At 33.6% G+C, this 25,161-nt stretch overlaps 1 protein-coding gene across 2 annotated transcripts in view; it reads right to left on the bottom strand.

Moving 5' to 3' along the window:
• Positions 1–22,089, bottom strand: part of LOC145695140 (uncharacterized) — a 235,148-nt gene extending 213,059 nt beyond the window's left edge. For both annotated transcript variants that reach the window (XM_081772073.1, XM_081772074.1), the window contains exon 1: positions 21,923–22,089. In XM_081772073.1, coding sequence (XP_081628199.1) covers positions 21,923–22,016 — 94 coding nt within the window. In that variant the 5' untranslated portion in view covers positions 22,017–22,089. The remainder of the gene's footprint in view (positions 1–21,922) is intronic.
• Positions 22,090–25,161: the final 3,072 nt, after the last annotated feature.

Below are 25,161 nucleotides of genomic sequence, written 5' to 3'. Positions count from 1 at the left end.
CCGGAACGCAATAAACTTTGTTACTTAGATAATTTTTACTTTTTCGCTTTCAAGTGATATGATAAAAACCATAGAAGATTGCACTAATGTTAACATTATATCGCCTGTCATTTATGTTAACCCGCCCCGCTTCGCTGCGGTCACCCCAACCCGCCCCGCTTCGCTGCGGTCATCCCGGAACGCAATAAACTTTGTTACTTAGATAATTTTTACTTTTTCGCTTTCAAGTGATTTATAGCGCCTGTCAGTTATGTTAACCCGCCGAGTCACAGGGTCATGCGGGTTGCATATAAATACGTTTATTTTTATACCTATGATGAACTAATAACAAAGGATTTGTACGTATGGACACCTGAATGGTCAATTATCTCAAGACACTGGTAATTGAAAATTAAAGTGATATGATAAAAACCATCTAGGGTCCACATCCTAACAACCCCCCAAAAATGAAAGAAATCGGTTCAGCCGTATTAGCGTGATGAGCGGACAAAGGATTTTTTGTACGTATTGACACCTGATTGGTCAATTATCTCAAGACACTGGTAATTGAAAATTAAAGTGATATGATAAAAACCATCTAGGGTCCAAATCCTAACAACCCCCCAAAAATGAAAGAAATCGGTTCAGCCGTATTAGCGTGATGAGCGGACAAAGGATTTTGTGCGTTCTCTTTTATATATTACGTATAAGACTTACACAAGAAGTTTAGAAGTTGATAATCGAATTACATATAACACCGATCACATAAGAACTGTAGCTAAGAATCCATCCCGAAAGGCTTCTACAAGAGTGTTACGAAACTCATCTTGGGAGGACGAACCCTACAGCAAACACGCATACGAGCGAAAGCGCGGGAAGGGGGGAATCACACACACACATACATACTATCATATTTCCTCCTTCGGTGTGACGTGCATCATGACACGAAAGTTTTTTCTTTGTCTCTCTTTTTCTTTTTTAAAGTGATACGGCACAAGCAGAGGGTTAAGTGACGAAAAAACATGTCTTATTCGTCAGTGGCTGGAGAAAGTCAGTTAGTTACCAACCAACAACTGCCTCTTCGTCTAGTTTGCTGGCGACACACGTGACGCTTCTTCACTTCCTGGTCCGTGATATTTCTAACGTGTTTGTACTATTATCAACATCATCATAATCGCATAACCACATGGGAGAATTCTTGTGGGGATTATTGTTGCAATCAGTACACTGCAATTTACATAGCCAATCCATGAGAGTTTTTTTTTTCTTTTATAATTCTTTTCGTATCTCTCTCTCCCCGATGTTAAGGAATGATTTTAGGACGTTACTTTAGGCTCTTCGTTAAGTTTACAACACACATTTTTTAAAAATACATTTTAGTAAATAACAAAAGACAACGAAGAATATAAACTAGTAGCAATGTCATGTGTACGCTATTAGAATATTATAATCTTTATTTTATTAAACTGTATAATCCAGTGGTTCCCAACCTTTTTCGGTTGATGATACACTTAACTGTAGGACTACAATATCGTGACACACCTATTCGATTGTTATTAGAGTAATATAAATGATAACAGTGACTAGCGTACGCAATTTCATCAAGAAGAAAGAGCGTTAAGCATTCAATCTCTTATCCTTTTAGGACATGCATGGTATACGATATCTTAATGTAGTTAATATTTATTTTTCCATGACATCTTGTTCAAGGGAGTTAAAATTCCGAAACTCCTCTTGCGTACATTACTAACAATAGTGTAAGACTATATAAATTTCTATAAAGTATTGACCTTATGTAGTACTGAACATTGTTCCTGTGGAGACGTTGACTGGTACAGTCTGCCTCAAAACCGATTCTAAGTAACTGGTTCATTAAATTCTAAAGCTTTGCGACATACTCGATGGGACTGCGCAATATACCAGTTGCTCTCAACTATAATATTTCGTACGCATTTCACTTGAATTTTATTTATTTTTATTTTATTATTATTATCTTTTTGTCATTTTTCGACTAAGTTCAATCTAAGAGAACCACAAAGATATACTTTCAGGACCACAGTTTGAGAAACGCTGCATAAAAAAAAAAGAAAAAAAGAGTTCGTGAACTACCCGTACGGAAATTCCTAATCGTATCTACACTCATGTCCAAAATGATTGTCGCATATCTATAACTGTCTTCTTGTAAGAATATAATTTGATAATGATTTTGCAGGGTACTTTTAATACTGATACTATGTGTATAATCGGGAAATGCATATTTGTGGAAAAATTTCATACGAAAAGAATTATAAATACGAAAATTAGAGTGAGTAAAACAAAATGTTGCTAAATGGAGAAGAAAATTTTATCTTCGTTTTATTGTTCTTATTTACTGTTCTTTTGACATGAAATCTGCTACATACATGTCTTTGCCAATTATACACATATTAACATTATAAGAAATACCGAGAGAATTCGTTATCAAATTATATTCTCACAACAACACATTTATAGACATGCGACAATAATTTTGGACATGAGTGTGCCTAGGTATTGTTCTCAGTATTCTGCCGTCATTTGCAACTGCAGGTTCATTCCTGCTAACCAAATTTTTCCATGTATCATTTTTACTCTCTTTCAAACTGATGAATAGGGCAGCTCATCACCAGCAATTATCTCCTTTCACTCCCTCTACACGCCCTCTATTAAATCTTCCAGAATAAAATTTATTCTCAAAAATTACACTTTAAAAAATAAAAGTGAAAAAGAAATAAAATTTCTAGTTTTATGTCCAGTAATGTGGCATATAGGCTAAGGAAGACGGGCGATTAATGAAAAAGAAAAATTGTAAAAGAACTGCTAGAATGAGAATATGAGTGGAAACGAGAGAAACCGAGAAAAGCCACGAATATGTGTTGCACACCACTATACAGAATCGAACGAACTACGTATACCTCGCACCAGAGATAGGCGCTCTACAACTCAATCATCATGTGGCCCTACAATTCATTTTTAGCTGTCTCCAATTCTTACATACACACTAACTGTTTGCTGAGCAAAACCATATATTTTCATTAAAAATTAAATATGTGTTACAGTTTCACCAGCTAACTCTTTGGCTTCATCAGACATTATGAGATACAGGATCATTATCATCATCACCACCATTGAACCCAAGGTTCCCCTTTTGAGAGAAGGGAGAATTTTTAGCACAGTTGCTACTCGATCCGTTGGAAAAGATTTTGTCGTTTGTTATCGTGTCTTGTGTCTTGTATGTCTGTCAATTAGGCTGTATGTCTTTCTTGTGCAAATAAGTTGTGTCTTGTCTGGTTCGCTTAGTTTGTAATAGGAGAGTTTATTTATTTATTTATTTAATGCTCGGTCTCGCCTCCTGCTCGGATACAAAATCGGCGTAAACAGTGTAAGTGTGTATTGTTCCATTATTCGTTTGCGTGTGTAGTATTGAATTCTTCCTTGTGGGAAATGCGTGTATTTGCACTGAGGTGTGGGGTGATTCTTTTGAGTTCTTCTTTGTGCGGGAAGAAAATGTGCAAGGTGTTGTGTGTGTGTGTGTGTTTTTTTTTTGTTTTTTTTTTATGTGTGTATGTACGTGTTTGTGTTTCCTATCGGTTCGCGTAGAGTAGGTAGGAGATTAGGCTGTTGCTGTCTCTATTCTGGAGGTAGTTGTGTGTGTAGTTTCTGGTGAAAATGGGGGAGTTTCAAATTTTGCAGGCATATCTGGTGTTGAGCCTTGTAATTTCCTGTGATAGTGGCGTTATTCCCGCCTGCCGATATAATTCTTTGGGAGCATGAAATAGATTGAGTGTGATCCGCAGCCACTATCTTTCTGTTTTAGCGAGGTCTTCTACGTTTTTCCTACTGTATATTTGGTGGCCATACAGGAGAATTAGAGGATTATGGTCTTGTAGATATGTGTTTTGTTTTGCGTGCTTAGAGGGGCAGTTTTGAGCATGTTCCTTGTTTCAAGGGCAACTTTTTTGGTTCTGCGTTTGGTGTTCTTGATGTGGTCGTTGAGATTTAGTAGTCTATCAAATGCAATTCCTAGGTATTTTCCGGTTTTCGACGGGAAATTGTGTGTCCTACCCAGCATGATGGATTTTTCCAGATCTCGTCTCGTGCCTCGTCTATTTGAATAGCCGAAAAGAATCTGCGTCTTTTTGGATAATCTTATATACATACAACAGCTGAGACATCTTTCTTTTAATTGGCTCCTGGCAGCAGCAAATCCCTTTCAAGTTTACCTATTTGAAAATTGCTATATAGATCCAATTCTTGTTCGCTCACAACAGTTCTTCATTACTTTTCCGTTTTAAATGAATTTAATATTCATTACTTTTTGTTCATTAAAGTTCAGTATCCCTTGATCAGCACCAAGGCTACATGATACGTGGATCTATCGTTTGTAAGATGGAATCTGAACCACCGTAACGCCTTTAATACTCTCCTACTTGGAATCGAATCCAGTATTTCCTACACGAAAGGGAAGCGCGCTACCCACTATACTAGCGGGAAGGATATACTTTTAAAGTGTTCTATATGTTTTTCGTACTTCTTAGTAGTGTTGGCCACAAGATGAGTACATTTTTAATTTCGCGACGAGACAAAAAAACACTACAACTCTAGCATCATTTTCAAGAGGAGGAATTCAGTTCACTCGTAGTAGTTCGCCACACGTCTTAGATCTCAAACACTGTTTTAGAGTTTCATGATTTATAGTATACTAATTATAAATTGATAAAGTGACTGAACAAACTCAATGATGAGCATTTTACGTACTAACGTTTAAAGAAAGAAACGCATGTCATATCACAATATACTCCAATAAATTTGGTTTGAATGTTACATAAAACCTTTTCTGACGTCTCCTGACGCGGATGGATTCTCGTAATTTCTAGAAATGAAATGAAATGAAATTTTTTGAGTTTTACGTCCCACGGTTATGTCGGGTAGGCTAAAGGAGACTGTGATGATGAGAAATGAGTGAAAATTGTGAAATGAAGAAAGTGGGAGGAAACGGGAGAACCCCGAGGGAACTCACGCACACGGTGTTTGTCCACCACAAAGTTCATTTGGCGGAAGCAGGGTTTGAACCCGGTACCCCATGCACCAGAGGTGAACACTCTACCACTGATCCACCGCGGCCCCACTCGTAATTACTAGAAGAAATGAAGAAAAAATCATGGCACATATTTTGCACATAAGTTTGTAAAATGAGACGAGGAATTTTCAAGACGAAACGAAGAAAGCATATCGAGAATCACGGTGAGACGAGACAACTTTTTATATTTATCGTCTTGTGAGCATCACATGCAGTCTCCATAGTACTAGGGAAGAGGCGGAAGAAGAAAGAAGGAAGAAGGGCAATCAAAAGAGAATCTTAACGAATCAAAAACACCAAGTTGACTGGATTAACTTGACACAGATTAAAACATATCAAGGAGCTTACGTTTCCACGTGAAGACTTTTTATGATTTCAATCGCGTCAAAACGCAACGCAACACGCCTATTTACTATTATCTAACATGAATATTCGAATGTACTTGTATCATTCAAAAACTAAATTCTTTATCTAAATTAGCAGCCTGTTACACTAATCATTATCACACGAAAATTACTCTGTACATATACTCCACTCTGACAATAAGCAACTCCCCTTCCTCAATATTTTTTAATTGCACGGTTTAAAGCGTTAACGAGCCATCACGTGCTCATTAAAAGCTTATTCATTTGGCGACCTTTCATTCGGAAACAAAGATAAGCTGCAGCAGCGAAATATAACGTAGTTACTAACAAGTGGGGGAGAGTGCCTAGTCATAACACGGCTGAGAACAGGACAAACAGATATCAGTATTTATATACAAACTGCAAAAGCGTATTTTCACGTTTTAAAAAGTCTATGTTGAAACATTACATATCAGATCAACAGCATCAAGATCATAAAATAATTTGGGATCCTTATTTCCCAATTAGCACTATAATACTGACTTTGCAAACAGTAATAATTATTTCTACGGTCAAGTATTTTACAAAAACTGCGTTTCCTGCAGTGTTCTAGTGCCACTATATAACTTTATATCAAATCCTTACATCTAAAATACGAATTGTTATCACTGAATGAAAACAAGAGGAAATGGAAGAGAATGACCAAAGGACAGTTAATTAGTAGCTGGCTGTTGAGAACGGTTCTAAACTTTTTGGATATTATATATATATATATATATATATACAAAAGGAAAATGTACAGGATACTTTTTGTTTTGTAAAAAGAAAAAATAAGGTCATATGGTCTATTGTGAATTACTCTTTAAAAATGCGTAAATTTGAAATTTTATTACAAAAAACATTCATGGATTACTGAGCATCTCAATCAAAGTATTTTTGAAGTTTCTGAAGCAAGATTGGTCATAAAAGATTAAACAGAAAAAGAACAAAAAGAAGTTAACCTTCAAGATTTGAGATTTCCCCTGTATTTTCATAACTGAAATTAACATTTTGTTACCATTTTGTAATATCCAGGAGATATGAACTCCAGGATTAAATCAAATCGGGAGACGGGAGAAAGAAGGGCGCTCCCGTGTAACACACACATATACACACACACACACACAAAAAAAAAAAAACTAGCAACCCTATTATACATATAAAGTTAATTTGAAATGGCTAGGCCATTACAAGGAGAATTATATTTATCAGAGTTTGTGCGAAATTCTCCACGGAGTACGTACACGAACAAATATAGTAAAGCGATCTTGTTTTGAATCGGAAGATCGATGGTGCGCATTCTGCGGTCGATCATTCAGATTAGAGCCTTTCTACTTTTTCTTCAATTCTATCAAACAAGTGCTGGAATGGCACATTGCTTTTCTGGTGGTAAACGACACATAGTAAAACCACCTTTGAGAGATTTACTTTCATGTATAAAATATATATTAAAAATACTCGTTGTTTGTTGTTTCAAAGAAAGTTAACACATTGGTATATTAAATAGTTGTAGTAAGAACATTTAGAATGCACTAGATAGGTTTCTTTTTTATAAGAGCTCAATAAAACTTTTTTTTTTTTTTTTTTTTTTTGTAAGCATGTAAACACTACGTTATTATCATTTTTACTTTTAGGAAAATATGTCTTCATTATATTGAATTCTTAATTTGTCAAATGTCAAATTGCCTTTGTAGTTGCATGTGAAGACCTGTTTCTATGTGAATTTTGATTTTAATTAAAGTGTTTATACGAAAACAGATTATGAAAAATGGAAGTTAATATGCGGACCCACCAAACAATTCTTCAGTTAACATGAAGCGGACCTATGTTTTACTGAATCAAAGATAATATAGAAACAAAATGCTATAATAAAAGACATGCCATTTTCAACATATTCATTACATGATATAGCCATTACATAGTCATTACGCGATGACTTAATTGTTCCGTTGTTTTACATTATTTTCTCCCAAATTTTTCAACGGTAAAAGATCCTAAGAATTTAATAAAAATGATTTACAAAATTAGAATGTATATTAATAATTTGTTAATATCTGATTAGACATGTGTGAGATACGCACGCCTCTATCGTAACATTTTGTTGATGATAAGGGAGTTCTAGCAGCGATATGAAATGAAATATATTGTGGACATGCTTAATTAATTGCACAAAACAGTTTTTCGCTATCCAATACCGCTTTTACTTTATAGTAATCAATATTGAAACCTGAAGTAGTTGATTTATGCCACTTCTAGTTCGAATAGAGACTAAGAGAGAACATGGTACCTATTATTAGTATGTTAATCGATTTTGAAAAACGCTTCTTGCTATGTCTTACCGTCTTTAATGCAGATCAATATTGAAACCGGAAGTTGTAGAGCCTTTCTATCTCAACTATGCCCTTACTGGCGCTGCTGTCGACATGTGATTTCCTGTACCTCCCTCGAAAGAGGAAGAACAAGTTGCTGGGCCCGAGATCTTTCAATTGTTGGATGCGGAAGCGTTGCCACAATGAATTATATCACGGACTTCGCTGTGCTCTGTCTTCTTAGCCGCTTTAAGTAACCTACGATCTTCACTCGTCAAGACAAAACAACTGAATGAGAAATTGGCAACACAGCTGAGGTCATTCACTTCTTTTTTTCTAAGCAAAGGGAGGGTTTCATCCGCCAGAGGGTGGCGGAGATGGGGCCGAAGTATAGTTCGCATATTTTCCGAGGGCATATCTGAAATAGACAGGTTCTAATGGATTTCTATCTCTTTCTGATTTTAACGAACAGTTAGGAATGAAAACAGAATATCTTCTTGGGACTCTTAATTGATTGCTGAAAATGGTTTCTAGCTGTCTTTTACTGGTTTTAGTCTAAAACGATCAACGTTAAAACCGGAAAGGTTGTTTTCTACCACTTCCGGTGGATGAATGACCTCCACCAACAAACTCGATTTCTATTTTTGACCTTCTGTATCCTGGCCAAAGTTGGTGGCATCCGTCAAGTAGTTCTTGGGATTTCTTGTCTTCAGAGTTTACGGATAAACAAAGTAAACCAAACTCGTTTAAAATTAGCCATTTTCTGCTATAATCCTCTCTATAGTATTCCTACTCTTTTAGTACGATTCTATCCATTACTGGATTTTGTCCAAAGCATTGTACTCCCAGCAGGGTTTGAACTTATGAATATGAGCACTGAAAAAAAAAAACCTACTTTAAACACGCGACTACGAGATAATCTACAAACTCCACTAACATGTAATATACATTTCGTAAAGCTTCTCTGAATAACTTCTGTAACTTGCTACAGACATAACTCTTGCGTAACTAGTCGGAAGTAATATTAATATTTACCATTACAGTTTAGTGTAATCACGAAAATGAATCTTCTAAATCTAGAACTAAACATTATGGTTTTACTTCAGAGAGAAGAACCAAAAATTCTGTCACCTCACTGGAAGCTACTTCAAAATATTAAATGCCGACATTAACAAACAATACCAACATATTAACTATATTTTATCCATAAATATTTATAAATGCATTGTATCTTAAGTCTGAAACAAACCCATAATAAAAACCAATAAGCTTAACAGTGTTAATTTCTGAAATTTGTTAAAATAATTTAAAATTACACAAATATATAAACTTATTTATATCTTCTTTTAAAAATTTTACTAGATTATTCTATTTTATCTATATTTCCAATATATCGCCTATCTGCCTAATTACCATTTATAATCAATTACCAGTATTATTGCTTTTGTAACATTTACTATATGTGTAATTTAATTAGTCACGCTTTTATAGCAGTATCATGAAATATAAAATATGACAGAGACGATAATCTTATAAATTATTTCGAAGGTATATTCACCACTAGGTAGTAGCTGCTATCTTAGTTTTATGAAGTGATGGAAATGTTCTACTTAATATTAGATATGTGCATTCAACATATTAAAACCAGAGTTGAAACACACACAAGGAAGAGAAACGAAAAACAAACTTCCAGAAGTGTCTTGGAAAGGAAAGCATTTTATTAAAAGTTTTGGTGGCGCCTCGCACTCTCTTTCTCTATGTTCTTCTGCTATTCAGAGGTTATTTCCAAGCAGAATTGACTTCGGCCTTGTGCTCAACCAAGCGACGTCGGCCATGGACTAGCCCAGTCGCTCGTTCCTCCTTTTTCACAAGTAGTCTCTGGTTAGCATTGAACGCTTCACTACGCCAGTCACTTCCACAACTGAAATCGATCAACTCTCTCTATCTCTTTTATATACATATACTACCTATAACCTACACGTATATGTATGTATAAATATAGTCATAGAAGGGAATGGTTGCCTTCTCCCATTTGAAAAAAAAGGGATCTATCAGCATGTGATTGCTATTCATAACATGAAAACATATGTCGATCACGGAAAGTGATGATGGAAAGATTTTACAATGGTATGTAATGATGTGTATACCAGCATATTATTTCTTTATTAATCACATATAACATAAATTAATCAATTTTTAGAAGGTGTTGATACATAACATCAACTAACTTCGGAAGATGACTTCTTATAACCAGCCCACCAAACAAAGTTATTTAGAAAAACTAGACAACATAAAAACGTTTTAGTTTAGTAGCTACATTTATGTTGTCGGTTACATCTAAGAAAAAAAATAATAATTTGTCCAAAATATTCAATGAATTTACGTTATGTAGGCGAATAAAAATGAATGATACAAGCAATTCCGTCCTTCGTAAATGACTGGTAATAAAATAAGGAAGTCGCTTACAAAGAGCATATTTATAAAATATTTAGGCATTTTGCTGTTGATTCTGTACACACACTTTTCCTTATATCAGCGTTTCCCAACCGGTGTGCCGCGAGGAAACGAAACAAAGTATTCATTATATACAACCAAATTGCAAGACAGGAAAAATGTGTATTTGTATTTCCCATTACTATGAACCTCTACAATGGAAAAAATACCGTAATTGTAATATATTATTGTACATAGATTACTACTAAATAGATTGTATTTTGAGAACAGAATTTTATATATATTTAAAAATTGTGACGTATATTAACCATGTTAATAAATTAAAAATTTCACACTGTGTTACTTATCTGTACATTTTTAATGTTGAAAAATGTATTTATTATCATTGTATGTAACTTGAAATTTTAAAATCTCATTCTATCCTTTCGACAAAGCAAACACTTATACAAATTACCAGGGTTTGTTGTTATTTAGTGATCTTCCTTTTTAGTGAACGGTTGGATACAGTCTTCGAAAAAGAAAGTGTATTTTAAAAGCCTGAGTCCTATATTTCAGCCGAGTCCTATAGAATTGTTTTCTATTTTTGATTAGAATGAAAAATAAGCATAATGATTTACGATGGGAGAAAACCAGTGTTCGAGCTTTCTTTTCTGTGAGGAGGTCAGTAATCACAGAAAAAATACGATGGTATTTTCTATTTACAAATAATAATAATAATAATAATAATAATAATAATAATAATAATAATAATAATAATAATAATATCTATGAGTGTGCCGCGATAATTCAAGTGACACCCGTAGTGTGCCGCAAGTTGAAAAAGGTTGGGAAACGCTGCCTTATATATTCAACGTGCGGATATTTATGATTCAACACTGGGTTTTCTATCTACGATGTCATTTTTATCCCTAACGTTTCAGGAACAACATATTCATCTTACCCTCCGAGATCAATTAAAATAAATATGGCAAGACAATTAGTATGACATGATAATATTACAACTGTTTCTTATTAACGATTAAAACAATTTAGAGAATATTTTTTTTTATGATACTTTAACTACAAGTAAGTTAAATTACCTTACAAATAAAATAAATCTTTTGGGGAGATTCACACCATATTTACTTTTATTTATAACTGCTAGCCACACTAGCTATATTTAAAATTTTACAAAAGCATTAAAGTCTCACTGCCCATATAGTATTTTTTTTTACTGCAATCTTAACTTCATACTGTAAAAAAGAATAGAAGTCGCGTGTACACCACGTAAAGGAATAAGTTTGCTTTGCATGGCGTGATATATTCTCAACTAATATTGAAACCGGAGGTGGTAGTAGATTTTTACCACTTCCGGTTTTAGTAGAGATATTAGAGTGGAGATGGAATAAAGGGTGGCTCAAAAGTAGGTATACACCCCTGCATTGATCAAGTATGATATTCTAGTTTATGAGTTTATTTGCTTTGGCTCTTCCGAGCTTAAGATGTAAGTAAAAACACATTAAGAACAAATAATAAAGAAACTAAGTCTACCTGATGGATAACAATAAGAAATGATATAAAATGCAATGAGCTGATCAGTATGGTACTGTATACCTAGTTTTGGTCCATCTTGTATATTCTTGGGACAGTTAATTGATTGCAGAAAACAGTTTCTCGCCATCCATTACCGTTTTTGCTTTTTTAGTGATCAACGTTAAAACCGAAGGTGGCTGATTACTTTCATATGTAAATTTTGGTTTGAATAAAATGTTAATGGAAAGTATAGTATATATTATTAGAACGCTAAATTGATTACAAGAAACCACTTTTTACTATCTCTGATCGCTTTTGCATCAGAAGTTGTAATGAATTTCTATCACTTCCGGTTTCATTAGAGAGTTAAATATAGAGATGAAATCTATTCATGGCACGCTTAACCGATTGCAGAAAAAAACTGCTTCTCGCTATTTATTACCGCTTTTGCTCCATAGTGACCAACATTAAAACCGGAAATGGGTTATCTCCACCACTTCCGGTTTGAATATTACCTCCATCAACGAACTCGATTTCTAACCTTTGACCATCTATACCTTGGTCAAAATTGATGGTTATCCATTAGATAGTTCTTGAGTTGTTTTTCTCCCCTTGATATTCGGAGGAATATACACGGAAAAGACAAGTAAACATATAAAGGAGTTTTGGCAAACAAATACCTTTTAAAAAACAACTACAAATCTAGTGTGAGTTAAATACACTTATTGTAATTTTGTGGAAGCTATTAGAGTAACTTGCCACGGAACAATTAAACATAAACAGAATGTAAACTTCCCGTTAGAACCTCCAAGAAATCTCTCTTTATCCATTTTTAAAATAAGGAGTAACTTCCCACGTTACACAATATTCAAACTTTATAAATATATTTTGAGAATTATTTACAATATTAATATTTATATGTAAAATTTTTAGAATTGTTGACAATACGCTAATGTAACGGGTAAGAAAATAACAATAATAATAATAAAAAAAAAACTTATTCGCAAAAATTTAGAGAACTGTTAATTATGTGCTAATATGTTAAAATTTCAATTTTAATCACAATACAATAACTTGATATACAATTTTCTGAATTTGACAATACGCAAGCTTTATAAGTAAATTTGGAGAATTATTTACAATAGGCTCACTTTATAAATAAAAGTTTTCTGGGTTACACTCAAAATACGTTAATTTTATATTCCAATTTATTTCTAAATAATAACAATAATAATAATTTTCATTAGATATTCGAGTTTCTTTCTGCTTTATCAATTTACACTCATCGCATTCAGTTATACTCCCTACGGTGTTACTGCAGGAAGATAATAATAAAAAATCTAAAAGAATCCTTTTATTCCAAGAATCAATCTCTATGTTATTACATCTCGAATTGAATGAACCATTAATTATGGGTAACGTTCCACTTAAAATTGAATATATTAATCTTTAATCATCTTCACAAAGCTCCGGTTCGCATATGGATGCTGTCTGAATTCAGACTGGTATCATCATTCACAAAGTTGACAAAAATACATATCAAGACAAGAAGAATGTACACGTAAGTTATAAAATTTTTATGTACGTATTATATAACACAAAGTAAATTTATGACCGTAAACAGTTATGACATTTCACTTCTTTCCTCAATAATATGAGAAGGAAGTTTATATTTAAACTATGAAAGTTATATTGCAAATGTTCCGCGGCTATTGACAGGTTACTTATGAGAACTGCAACGTATCAGTCGAAGAGATACAGTTTCCGTGCATATATTTGGATATGAGTTTCTTTAATATTGTTCATAAGCCGATCTCTTCCTTTATACCACACCTGTTACTTTCCAAATACAATGACATCAAATCAGTTTAATAATCCTTGACATTGTTCTGCTCTCGCCCACGTTTCCAACACTTTCTCTTGTTTTCTCTTCCTACTCTGTTAACCATACGTAGGTTTCAGATTTTAAATAGTTTATCACCACTATTTTAAACGGCACTGTTTAAAGCTTACGAAGCAGAACTCCAAGTTTTATCTATTTAAATATTATTAGTAATTGCGCGCTGTTTAGTATTGTTACATTGACGATACAGAACACGTAATTTACCTGACACGTAGCTATCACTAGTTAAGAACGTTCACCTGTCGTAACTAAACCATTCGCAATGTGGCAACATCACATCTTCAGTCTTAAATGCACCTTAAACTGTGTCTCTTGATATAGAACAACCTTAACACTACAAGATTAGTTAAATTAGCAGTGACTATTTACTGTGCTTGCAGCGCTTCATACGAAAAATAGAATGGCTCCACAACTACAAGAAAAGGAAGGAAAAAAATCTGCCGACCGAAGAGCAAAGGCAAACTCAGTACAACCGGATCCTACTGAGCTGAACTTTATTAGTTTATGCGCATGGTTGTTATTTCATGCTACCATTTCCCATTACTTTCGGCAGCTGGCATTATCATTCCAATCTGAAATTCTAAAAAGACAACTCGCTCCATGAGAAGGTAATATACAATATACACCCGCCTACGATCATTTAACCACGGTGCAAGAAGGATACTAACACCAAGCTAAAACACGTGTAGAAGAATGGTCTGTACATTTTCTAACACGCCCTCTGCAATGTAATAGATTTCTCGCAAGGCAGGAAACACGATGGAGAGACATCACAGTAACATGATTCTTCTCTTGCGTAAACGATACGGAATAAATTATTAGAATGCGTAGAATTTGAAGAAGTGTATATACAAGTCTTCCTTTCCAATGATAAACAAATAATTTGGTCATTTTCGTTTTCAAAATAATATGTGAGAACAATACTTTCAATCAGTTCCTACAATAAATTTAATGGGTGTACCTGAACAATGTTGCAACATTAAAGCAGAATAAGAGAAATCTGAAAAATATTTCAACATAATGTCTTATTTAATTTGTTTTTAAAATTCGTGTCGCCGGTATGCTAACATAGCACTTTCCAAACTATGGTCCGCGGATCACAAGTAATCCTCGGGGTAATACCTTGTGGTTCTCTTAGACTGAACATTAGTATAGAAAAGACGGCAAAATAATGCTCAAATGATTTACCCTTGATAGCCTCCAATTAATTAAACATAAACTTATGTATTTTGTTCAATTAACACTAATATAAAAATTAAGTGAATTTTAATTAATACCATTTGTAAAATATAAGTATGCTGGTATTAATACAAATGCTCAAAACATACGAAAAATGATACATTAGTTTTCAAAGGGAATAAGAGTAGGAGGTCCTGGAACATTCTGACTACTAAAAGTGGTTCTTAATTGAAAATCTTTAAGAAACACTGTGCTAATATAATCAGAAAGACTGCTTCGCAAAGTACTGCCAATATCATAGAAGCGAGGAGCTACTACCACATGTTAACGGACACAAATCTGAAGGACGTACGGACAGCACTACAACGTTCTCCAAGTACACTGAGAAAAAAGTATGTGGCGTACATAAAGACGTAGGTTACATGCGCAAATTCTGTAGCTTTTGGACTTAACGCAACCCTATGTAATATCTTGCAGCAAAAGTATAACTGAAAACGTATGTTTTACAGTATATGTACTTTTCATATAAGTGTTCCGAATAAACATGCTTTCCGTACGAAAAAAGGAATTGTATAGAGGGGGTCAGAACCTCACATACAGATGGACGTATATAACATATAGCTGACGCATGTAATATACGGAAGACTGTTAGATATCAGACATCCTGTAGTGGCATGATGTAATATCTAAGCGGTAAAACGGCAGTACATATGTAGCATATGGATAATGTGTGATTTTTACAGATTTCCGTGGTAAACATGATGATTCTGTATATTTGTACAATATACCGCTGATCGGATAACTTATTTTTCTCAGTGTAAAAGTATGCGTAAATTAACAACGCAACAACATATACAATTTAGGAATGCAAAGAAGGCGATAAAACGATAAAAAGGACGTCTTCAAACGAACGTCTTGTTAGTCATAATGACGACATACTTCAGTAACAGTTTCACCCTTAAAAAAGAATGGCGTATGCTTATCATATAAGATCAATTTTTAAGTTTACAAAAATTCGATTATCACTTTTTCCAAACCTATGTAAATGATTTACACTCACCTACTTGAACTACTTTAGCATTGAACACTAACAATATTGTTTCTTCGATTTGAATAATCACGTCCATCGAACTAAAACCTGCCTTATCCAGGCGAGATTTTTCAGAAAAAAAGGACAACGCAAATAATACATATTTGTCGAGTATATGTTTTAAATTATCCGGAAATGTGGTTCTAGAAGTCTTTCTCTACTCAAATATATGAACAGATAAGGACTTTGAGTCCCATGTATATCTCATGTTCTCAATTTTAGATAAGATCAGTTTCGTATTTGACGATCACAAGTTAACAGCACTACATATAGAATATACTACTCTTGAATCAGCTAAAATAATAATAAAGTCTTAATCTCTTTTCTTTTCTTTTATTTCCTCTACTTACAGAGCTCCTTCTTACCAAACCTTAAAAGAGCAGATTCTCTCATTGAGGATGTTAACGTATTTATCACAGAGAGTAACGTATGTACGCTAAGTCATCGAGATACCTATTTGTAAGAACGTCGACAGGTTGCTGTCAGCGTAATGCAATTATGTATGCACCTACCAAGCAGTTCAAGCACTATTTCATTAATCATGCTGATAAATTAATCACATGTCTTCCAACATTGGTAGCATCTTTTTGTTTCCTATTTCGTTTACTCCCTTCGAGATTATATAGTCACTGATCGTGGTATTGGCCTAATAAGCAATTTTCAGTAACATTCACGATATAAAAGAAAAGGAAAGAAGAGACGATTATTAGAAAAAAAGTATACACAGTTGAATATTATCAGTACGACGATTCAACTGTTTTTTCTACTTATTTCTATTTTTCTGGCAAGATATTGTAAATGCCAGATCAAACTCGAGCCTACCGACACAACGATCGTTCTTGCTTCGTTATCGGGAGGTTTTGGGTTGAATCTCCTAGCTAGATGTCCTAACAGGTTTTCCTCAGTTTTGTTAAGCGAATGCTGGAATGCTACGTCTAGGTATAAGCCTTGACTGATTTCCAGTTCCTTTCTCATTGATGTTGTACCTGTTGTACGTTTTTGTAATTCCAGATTAAATTGGAGGCCTTGGAGGCTGTATCTGGAAATTGGTTTATTATTATTATTATTATTATTATTATTATAAATACATTGTAGTGATGGAAGTATAGAAAATTTCCTACTACGGCTCAGAAAGAGCACAATAACTTGAACGAAATGGGATTTCTGAATTCTGATTTCTGCAATAGATAGGTAAAATGATTATCTTGACTGAGTTCGATAATGAAGTCACTTCTTTGACGTCTTCACGGGTAGACTTTAAACCTATTATATCGACTTAGAATCCGTGACATTACCTATAGGTGCACACGCTATTGATACAGCCACGAAGAAGCTATCAAATATATGGATATGACGTTACATAATAAATCTGCCATTAGAGATACAATGAATTAAAAATAATGTGTTTAAACACAAATTGAAAATACACCCATGAGATTACTGTTTTTTATCTAATCAAGAAATTTCTACTAAAGGAAGTTACATCTAAAGATTTCAAGAGAAGCTCATAAATTATCTTCTACAGTTATGGTAAGTGAAGCAGCGTATATATAAATGTCATATATATATATATATATATATCTTGATTTTTTAGTTTATGTTTGATGAAAAACATTTAACTCGAAACCATATATAAACATTATGTTAAGTTAGAAATGTTATGAAAGCCAATGTGTAACTTACGTATAATACTAAACTATCAGAAGGATGAATAAATGAAATGAAATTTTGCTAGTAAATCACTCAATATGTTAAAGAAACTTTTAGTAATATTGAACATTACGAGAGGGTGCACCCAGGATCCATTTCAATAAAAGAGATTTCATTATTATCACTACAAAATGCTTTACTTTATGGAATAAATTTACAGGATCATGGCACTATTACGTTATTTGCTCCAGGTCATTGAAGAAACTATAGCCAAGAAACAAACTCCTTATTGTTAAGAATCTACAGTACGATCCCTAGAGATGTCTGTGTTGGGCAAAGAGTATCCCCCACTCTTTCTAATTTTCGGCTTTCCCCACTACCTTAATTTATTCTACACAGTCTACGCTCCAGAATTTTAACCATACTATTGTTATGTGTATCGCACAGTATATCCTAGCCAATTACGATGTATTTTTTATAAGAAGTCCTACTGACGCGTGTACGGTTCCTATGTTATAGATTGAAATAATCTGTATACAATCGAAGGGAGTGACAACATAGAATTGGATCAGATTTTTAAAAAGTGGTTTAGTATGTTGAAGAAAAGGTTAGGCTGCTTAGTAGTATTATTGCTGAAGTTGAAATAGCTTGTGTGTTTGATTCAGATGTCTATCTTTATGTATATTATACGTTAAAAGTGATTTACGGTTATCTTATGTGATTACAATGTGTGGAACAAGTTTATGGAAGATGTTTTGATATAGATCTTTGGCCTAATGATAGCCATGTTTCCTGGTAGTATGAAGTGACCTGTGTTACTGAAACAAGTAAAAATGGCATGGAGAAGTTCTGTTTTCTTTTAAACAGCTAATATTGTTTTAGACCATAGTGACAAGGTCCTCGGCGCAAACTCAAGAACATGTATACATAAACATTGAAAAGTTTCATCCGATATACATAAAAACATCATAGATGCGAAGACAATATATTGAAAATGCCTCAAAAGACACATTCTTGTAAGTGTTAACACCTGTATTTCCATGTTACAAGATTTCTCTTGATTTTGCCCATATTAAGTGTCACTCAAAACAATCAAAGATAAAGTGGGAAATTCGTCTCATTTTACACGACAAAAAGATTTCAACAAACAAATCAACGTGCATGCTGGTTTATTAATTAAGATTTAAAACAGTAGATTAGTGTAAAACAAGAACTTTTCCAGTTTATGTTAACACTGTAAATGTATAATCATGCTCAAACAAAATCTACTCGTCCGTTTTTCTTGTTCATTGGTGAAATAAATCACACAGAAATCCATCTTGGTTGTTTCTACACTATGGTCCTAAGAACTAAAATCATGCCTAAAGCGTCTTGAAAACTAATATAACAGCCTAAATTATACAAAATATTGCGTCCGTAAAAGCGCGCGATCAGAAGCAGATGTCCCACCTGTAGGGTTGCCATCTTTTGTTTAGCCTTTAAAAAAAATCATTTTTCTTTCATCGAACATGTGGGGATCGCCGGTTTCTCACATTCAAATTTGTACATGGAATTTATTGACAGTAATAGAAAGAAATACGCGTATTCATGAATAACAACTGCAATGTAAATTTAAACGAAAAACACGAAATAGAACATTTGTATGATCTGTCTGTTGGCTTTTAGTTGAATAGAAGTTATGAATTGTGATCCACTGAACCATTTCATCACGGCCTGTCTTTCAAAAAATTTATACTGTTATCCTTCAGTAGGACTGCAGTAAACAAAGGTATATAAAAGAACTATGATATACATTCTTTAAAATACAACCGTACGTTTCCAGCCCGTAAAAGATCATCATTCGCGATAATTTCTCTTCTGTCAACATGAAAAGTTTAGCGCTAGAACCATATTAGTATCTTGATGGCCATACGTATACATCGTGGGTAGACATCTATAAATGTCACCAAGAATTTCTGCCGCATAGTTTGTAAATGTTTGGATAAATTTGGCATCTCGCCATACAATGTGTATCTCCTAAGCGTAATTTCAAACACTTGATCATTTTCTTAAAATTCGGGATGTCGTCTAATTTGGGAAAGATGGCAACCCTACCCACCTGCTCCGTTCTATTGACTACATATATATTTTCGAGCTATTTTATAATCGTTATTTCTTTTCTAGTTTCTACTACTTCCCAGACTTTCAATATTTTTTCACTTTTTTAAACATTCAAAAGAAACGAATACTTCTACAATATTCCGAAATGTCTTGGTACTCGAAAAATGAATACGAAGAGAAGAAAAAGCAACTTCTTCAATTTTCTTTTAATCAAGATGTTTTTAAGTGAGGTACGTACAGCATTATATCGAACAGAATTGCGAACTTACTTCATTATAAACAAAGTTCCTACACACATAACCGTTTATTTACCCGCATTTCTAATCCACACTTTTTACTATTTTTGCATCATTCTTATGTCATTCATAAAAACATCAAAACAAACAACAAAAAATAGAGCTACTATGTTACACTGCAATGTTTCAAAAAATTACTAAAAGATATTTCTGAAATCTGAGAAACATGCTGTACGCGTGGAACGCCGGGAATATCTGTTTCCAACATTATTTTCAGAGTATTGTTTATTCAGACAACACAAACATATGTGAAAGCGTAGAAGGTTAACAACACAGAACCATATGAACTGTAGAATAAACACAGATGTTAGCATATTTGATCAGAGATTTAAAGTTCGGTAAACAATTCATATTACAAAATAGTATAATACAAATATGTATCAGGGTACAGTAGTAATCTTTGCATACTTCGTAACGAAGTTTTTGTCATTTCCAATAAGACGAAAATATATAAGGGCCAAAGTTTAGATAAGTCATCCTTATGGATAAATCTATTACCTGATAAATTGTTAACAACTTCCCGCCGGTCTTTAATTAACACGATCAGTGCACAAGGGAAACAAGTCAACTCTTTATTCCGGATATACTTCATCTTTAAGATCTCTACCTGAAGCTCCTTTCAGACCGTAAAAGATTCATGTCTACATATTGCAAATAACGTATAATGTACAATAGTACTTTTTATGTACTTCTGCATACTGTAGGAACTTCTTATCACTTTTCTCACAACTTTGGTAATTGACTTGATTTTCTTATGCTTTGTATACCCCAGTTAATACACCTGCCAATGAATGATTAACTGATTACTATGCAGCCTTAGGGACACTGATCACTTGTGTTTCTCTAAGCACTATGCAACCACTACGATTACTTGCTATGAAACCCAAACTTTGTTATTATAAATTGTTTTTCTGTTATCTTCAGAACCGTGAAAACAAGACAAATGACAAAACTACCCTTTAACAGATTTTCTGTAGTTAATACTTTTCGCGTGTGAGCAACATATTCTGATAAAGTTAACTTTCACTTATATGAAGACTTCTTTATGCCTGTCTGTCATATAAGTGACGATACATCTGGAATACAATGACAAGCTTACACATACAACTTTGGGGATTATGATACTTGTTAATATTTTGGAGTATGCAAGAAAGTATATAAATACTACATAATTAACAGAATGAAAATACGTACACAGTTAGGAAACACTTTGTGTCTCCATGACACACCTTTCTCTTTGTGTCAAGTTCACGTACTTATTGATTCTTACACAGTAACACTTTTTTTTTTTTTTTTTAACACGCAAGCACAAAAGACGAACTTCGAACACTTTTTAATAAGTGTGTATATTGGGTCGCAAATCCTTTCTACGATATTTGGCAGGCTGTTTCTTATCTCCACAATAAGGTGTCATTCTTCACAAGGTATGACGATAACACACATATTTCTATTTAGCGCTTTCTACTTTGACAAATATGGAATAACTCAAAAGGAATGAAGATTAAATATAGACCTGGAGAAAAAAGGCGTTTTCACGATTTGTGGTAAAGTATATAGTTAATATATTTGAACCGAAAACAAACTGTCACATGACCAAAAAGAAAAAAAACTGTCACAGATGAGCGAAACTACGCAGTTCGCGCATCGCAGTAGCTAAGCTGTCCGTCAAGAGAGACAAACAAGGAAAAAAATGACGTCGTACACATTACAGCGATCCAATAACTGACACTTTTTCACTTATCAAAGAAAAGAACATTCGTAAATTGCCAAAGTGAGGTATTACTTCAACATGCCACATCATTGTCATTTTTCCTGTTCCTTGCGGTCACATGAGTTCATCACCCTTGGGAACTTCGCGAAAAGAAGTTTTCTTTCCGCACCCGAGAGGATAATTTTAAAACTACCAAGATGTTCTTCAAACGTCAAGAAACGAAGAAAACAAGACACAACAAATTAATACAAAACTCACCTCGTAACATCATCGCGGCGACCATCAGATCCCTGAGTTGTGAAAGGCTAGGTAAAGACATTCCGTGATCTAAATCGCACTGCCGACACCGCATTTCTAGTTATCACACACACTTATACACAACTATCTCACTTCACCACCTCAACTACACTGAACAGCTGTACTGAACCAACTGACGACGACCGCTCGCTCGCTGTTATGTGTCGGTCGAGTCGAGCACTGCTCTTCTGCCGCAGTGTAGCCAACTCCAATAATCACGTTTTTTAAAACTAACCAACAAACACGGAGAAAGAAATCGTTTTGTTTATAACTTCATCGGTTTATCTGGGAGAGGCAACATTTCAATGGTAGGTAACCTGTCACGAAATATATCACGGCGAGAAACAAAACCTATACACAATAACGGTATATAAAGAAGTTCAGATTAAAATACTGTTAAGTGATCTTACTCCTGCCTCAAAGCGCTAATAAAAAATATAAGATGAAAATAAACTTTAAAAAAGTGCGGACAATATGATGCTTTATATGAATATTTACTTATTTCCAATGATATTTAGTAACTACATTGTCACATTTCAAAATATTCTTATCCCATAAGCAACATAAGCATGAACATCTTTTAGACTAAACTTTTAATTTATTTTTATTTCAGTTATTTTTAAAGCAATACACGTCTTAAAAGAAGAATGAAGTAATTTTTGAAGTCTTGAAAAATTGAATAATTACAAACAATATGCATACCCTTTTTCTATTGATGTCAAACTATATTTTGATTACGTAAAAGGGCTCTGGATATATTTATGTATAAGGGAATAATATTCGTAAATTTAAGTTTTTCCGACGAACTCTTCACGGAGTTAGGTGGACATATTAATGGAGTTTCAACACTGCTTTTGACGAATTTTAATTATTTACTTCTAAAGTATTAACACTAAATATACACTCTAATCACAAAACAGAAAGCTGACTCAAATAACACATTAAAATTAAGAAATTTTATAAAACACTTCAAAGGAAACAAGAAGATACATTAAACGTACGTATCGTAACAACTGGAAATGTATCAAATTATTCTCATTTCGGTTAATAATACTATTTTACGCAGATAACTATGACATTTTATTTCAGTTTGTCCATTGTAAGATTTTATTTCTTAATTGTATTCAGATAAACTATATTATAGGAACCAAAAGTATATATATATATATATATATATATATATATATATATATATATATATATATATATATATATATATATATATATATATATAACAAATAAAACAGTTCTGACCAGAGCAGAATGAAATATATTAAAAACTATACTTACAATGTTTCTGTAACTTAATATATTTCATTCTGCTCTGGTCAGAACTGTTTTATTTGTTACTCTACTTATCCAGAGCCATGGAGTTTGTTCATATATATATATATATATATATATATATATATATATATAAAAGGAAAAATTGTTACAAGATAAATCAAAGATTGATGCAGCCAAGTATTATCAAATGACGAATATCAGTGCTTCAAATCTTTCGTTGAAGTAATTTTGTCCTCCTATATTTGTTTTCACAAGCACAATAATGATCCAACTGTATGATTGAGTTTGTAAGATTTATGTTTAATCTAAACTTTGACGCTGTTTATCTAAAAGGTTTCTATTGAACTAACTAACTCTATGGCTTATGGAACCCGGAGGTTCAATGCCGCGTTCACAAAAGCTCTCCACTGACTTCTATCCTTAGCCAATTGGATCCAGTTTCGACTTTGTATTCCTATCTCTGCGAGATCCATCTTAATATTGTCCTCCCATCTGCGCCTAAGTCTTCCTAATAGTCGTTTTCCGATTGGTCTTCCAGTCAAGACTTTGAAACCGTTTCTACTTTCTTGTATTTTACCTACATGACCTGCCCACCTAAGCCTCCTAGACTTGACGACCCTAACAATGTTGGGTAAACCGTATATATTATGTAGTTTCTCGTTATGAAGTTTCCGCCATTCCCCATTCCCATTTCTCTTGGGTCCGAATATTCGTCTCAGGATCTTGTTCTCAAATACTTTCAGTCTATGTTCTTCCCTCAGAGTAAGCAACCATGTTTCTCAACCACACAGAACAACAGGCATGAATATCGTTTTATATATTTTAAGCTTCAAATTCCTCGACAGAATTCGTGGCGACAAGAGATTTTTAACCGAATAGTAACACGAATTCCCTGCTTTTAGTCGACATTTAATTTCTTCGTGAATATGGTTTTAATCTGTTAATATTGATCCTACATATTGGAAAGTACCCACTTTATCAAAAGTATTATTTTATATTTTAACGCATATGCAATTTACCGTATTATGGTCCCGACGCACTTCCATGTATTTAGTTTTCTCTGCATTTACTTTTGAACCCATGTCCCTGCAAGCGTTTAATAAGACCTGTGCATTTCTTTCTATTGTTCTCCTATCATCCTATTAAATTATACCTAATTGTATAGTATTCTTACATCACTTTCTTATTTCGTTTCTTTTATTCTGTTTATTATTTAGGGATATAGACTGGATCCGACCATTTAAAAAATCTGAGCCTGCAAATATAGTCTCTTTTCTCTGGAGAAATTATGCTAATTTTAATTCACGCGTCTCATCTGCATGGAAAAATTAAGATGAAACAAACTGAAATGTTTCCTAATAAAAATAAATTAAGGAAAATAAATATAAGCTATACTTACATCAATTTCAACTAATATCATACGCTGACAGTGACACGTTTCATAATGCCACAAGCATTTGAACATATTCTGATGATTTTACTGAAAAATTGCAGCAAACACATGTTTATATCGTTTTACGTAGGTCGTCCCTTTGTGTAAAGTAATAACTTGAAATTTCCTGTACATTTACTTTTCTGAATAGAAATAGAATCATTACGTTTTAGCAAAGTCGTAAGGGGATAAGTAAAATATAAATCCGCCCTTTACCTTTAGGACATGGTAACTAAATGGTAGAGCGCTCACTTCTGATGCGAAGGATCTCTGGTTCGTTCCAAAGGCATGGGAGTCTGTAGTGGACAATATTATATCTCTGGGTTTTCTCGAGGTTCTCTCGTTTGTTATTACATCCTCATTTCACTAATTAGACCTACAACTTCAAAATCATATGTCATATCTCATAACCATCCACTTTCATTAATTATCCGTTTCATTTTGTATAACCATGAGACGTAAAACTAGAAATTACATCTCA

Source organism: Thermobia domestica, chromosome 9, assembly GCF_964235325.1.
Source record: "Thermobia domestica chromosome 9, izTheDome1.hap1.1, whole genome shotgun sequence".
Classification (NCBI taxonomy): Eukaryota; Metazoa; Arthropoda; class Insecta; order Zygentoma; family Lepismatidae; genus Thermobia; species Thermobia domestica.
Note: the sequence above shows the minus strand (reverse complement) of the source record. Positions and strands in the feature narration are given on the sequence as shown.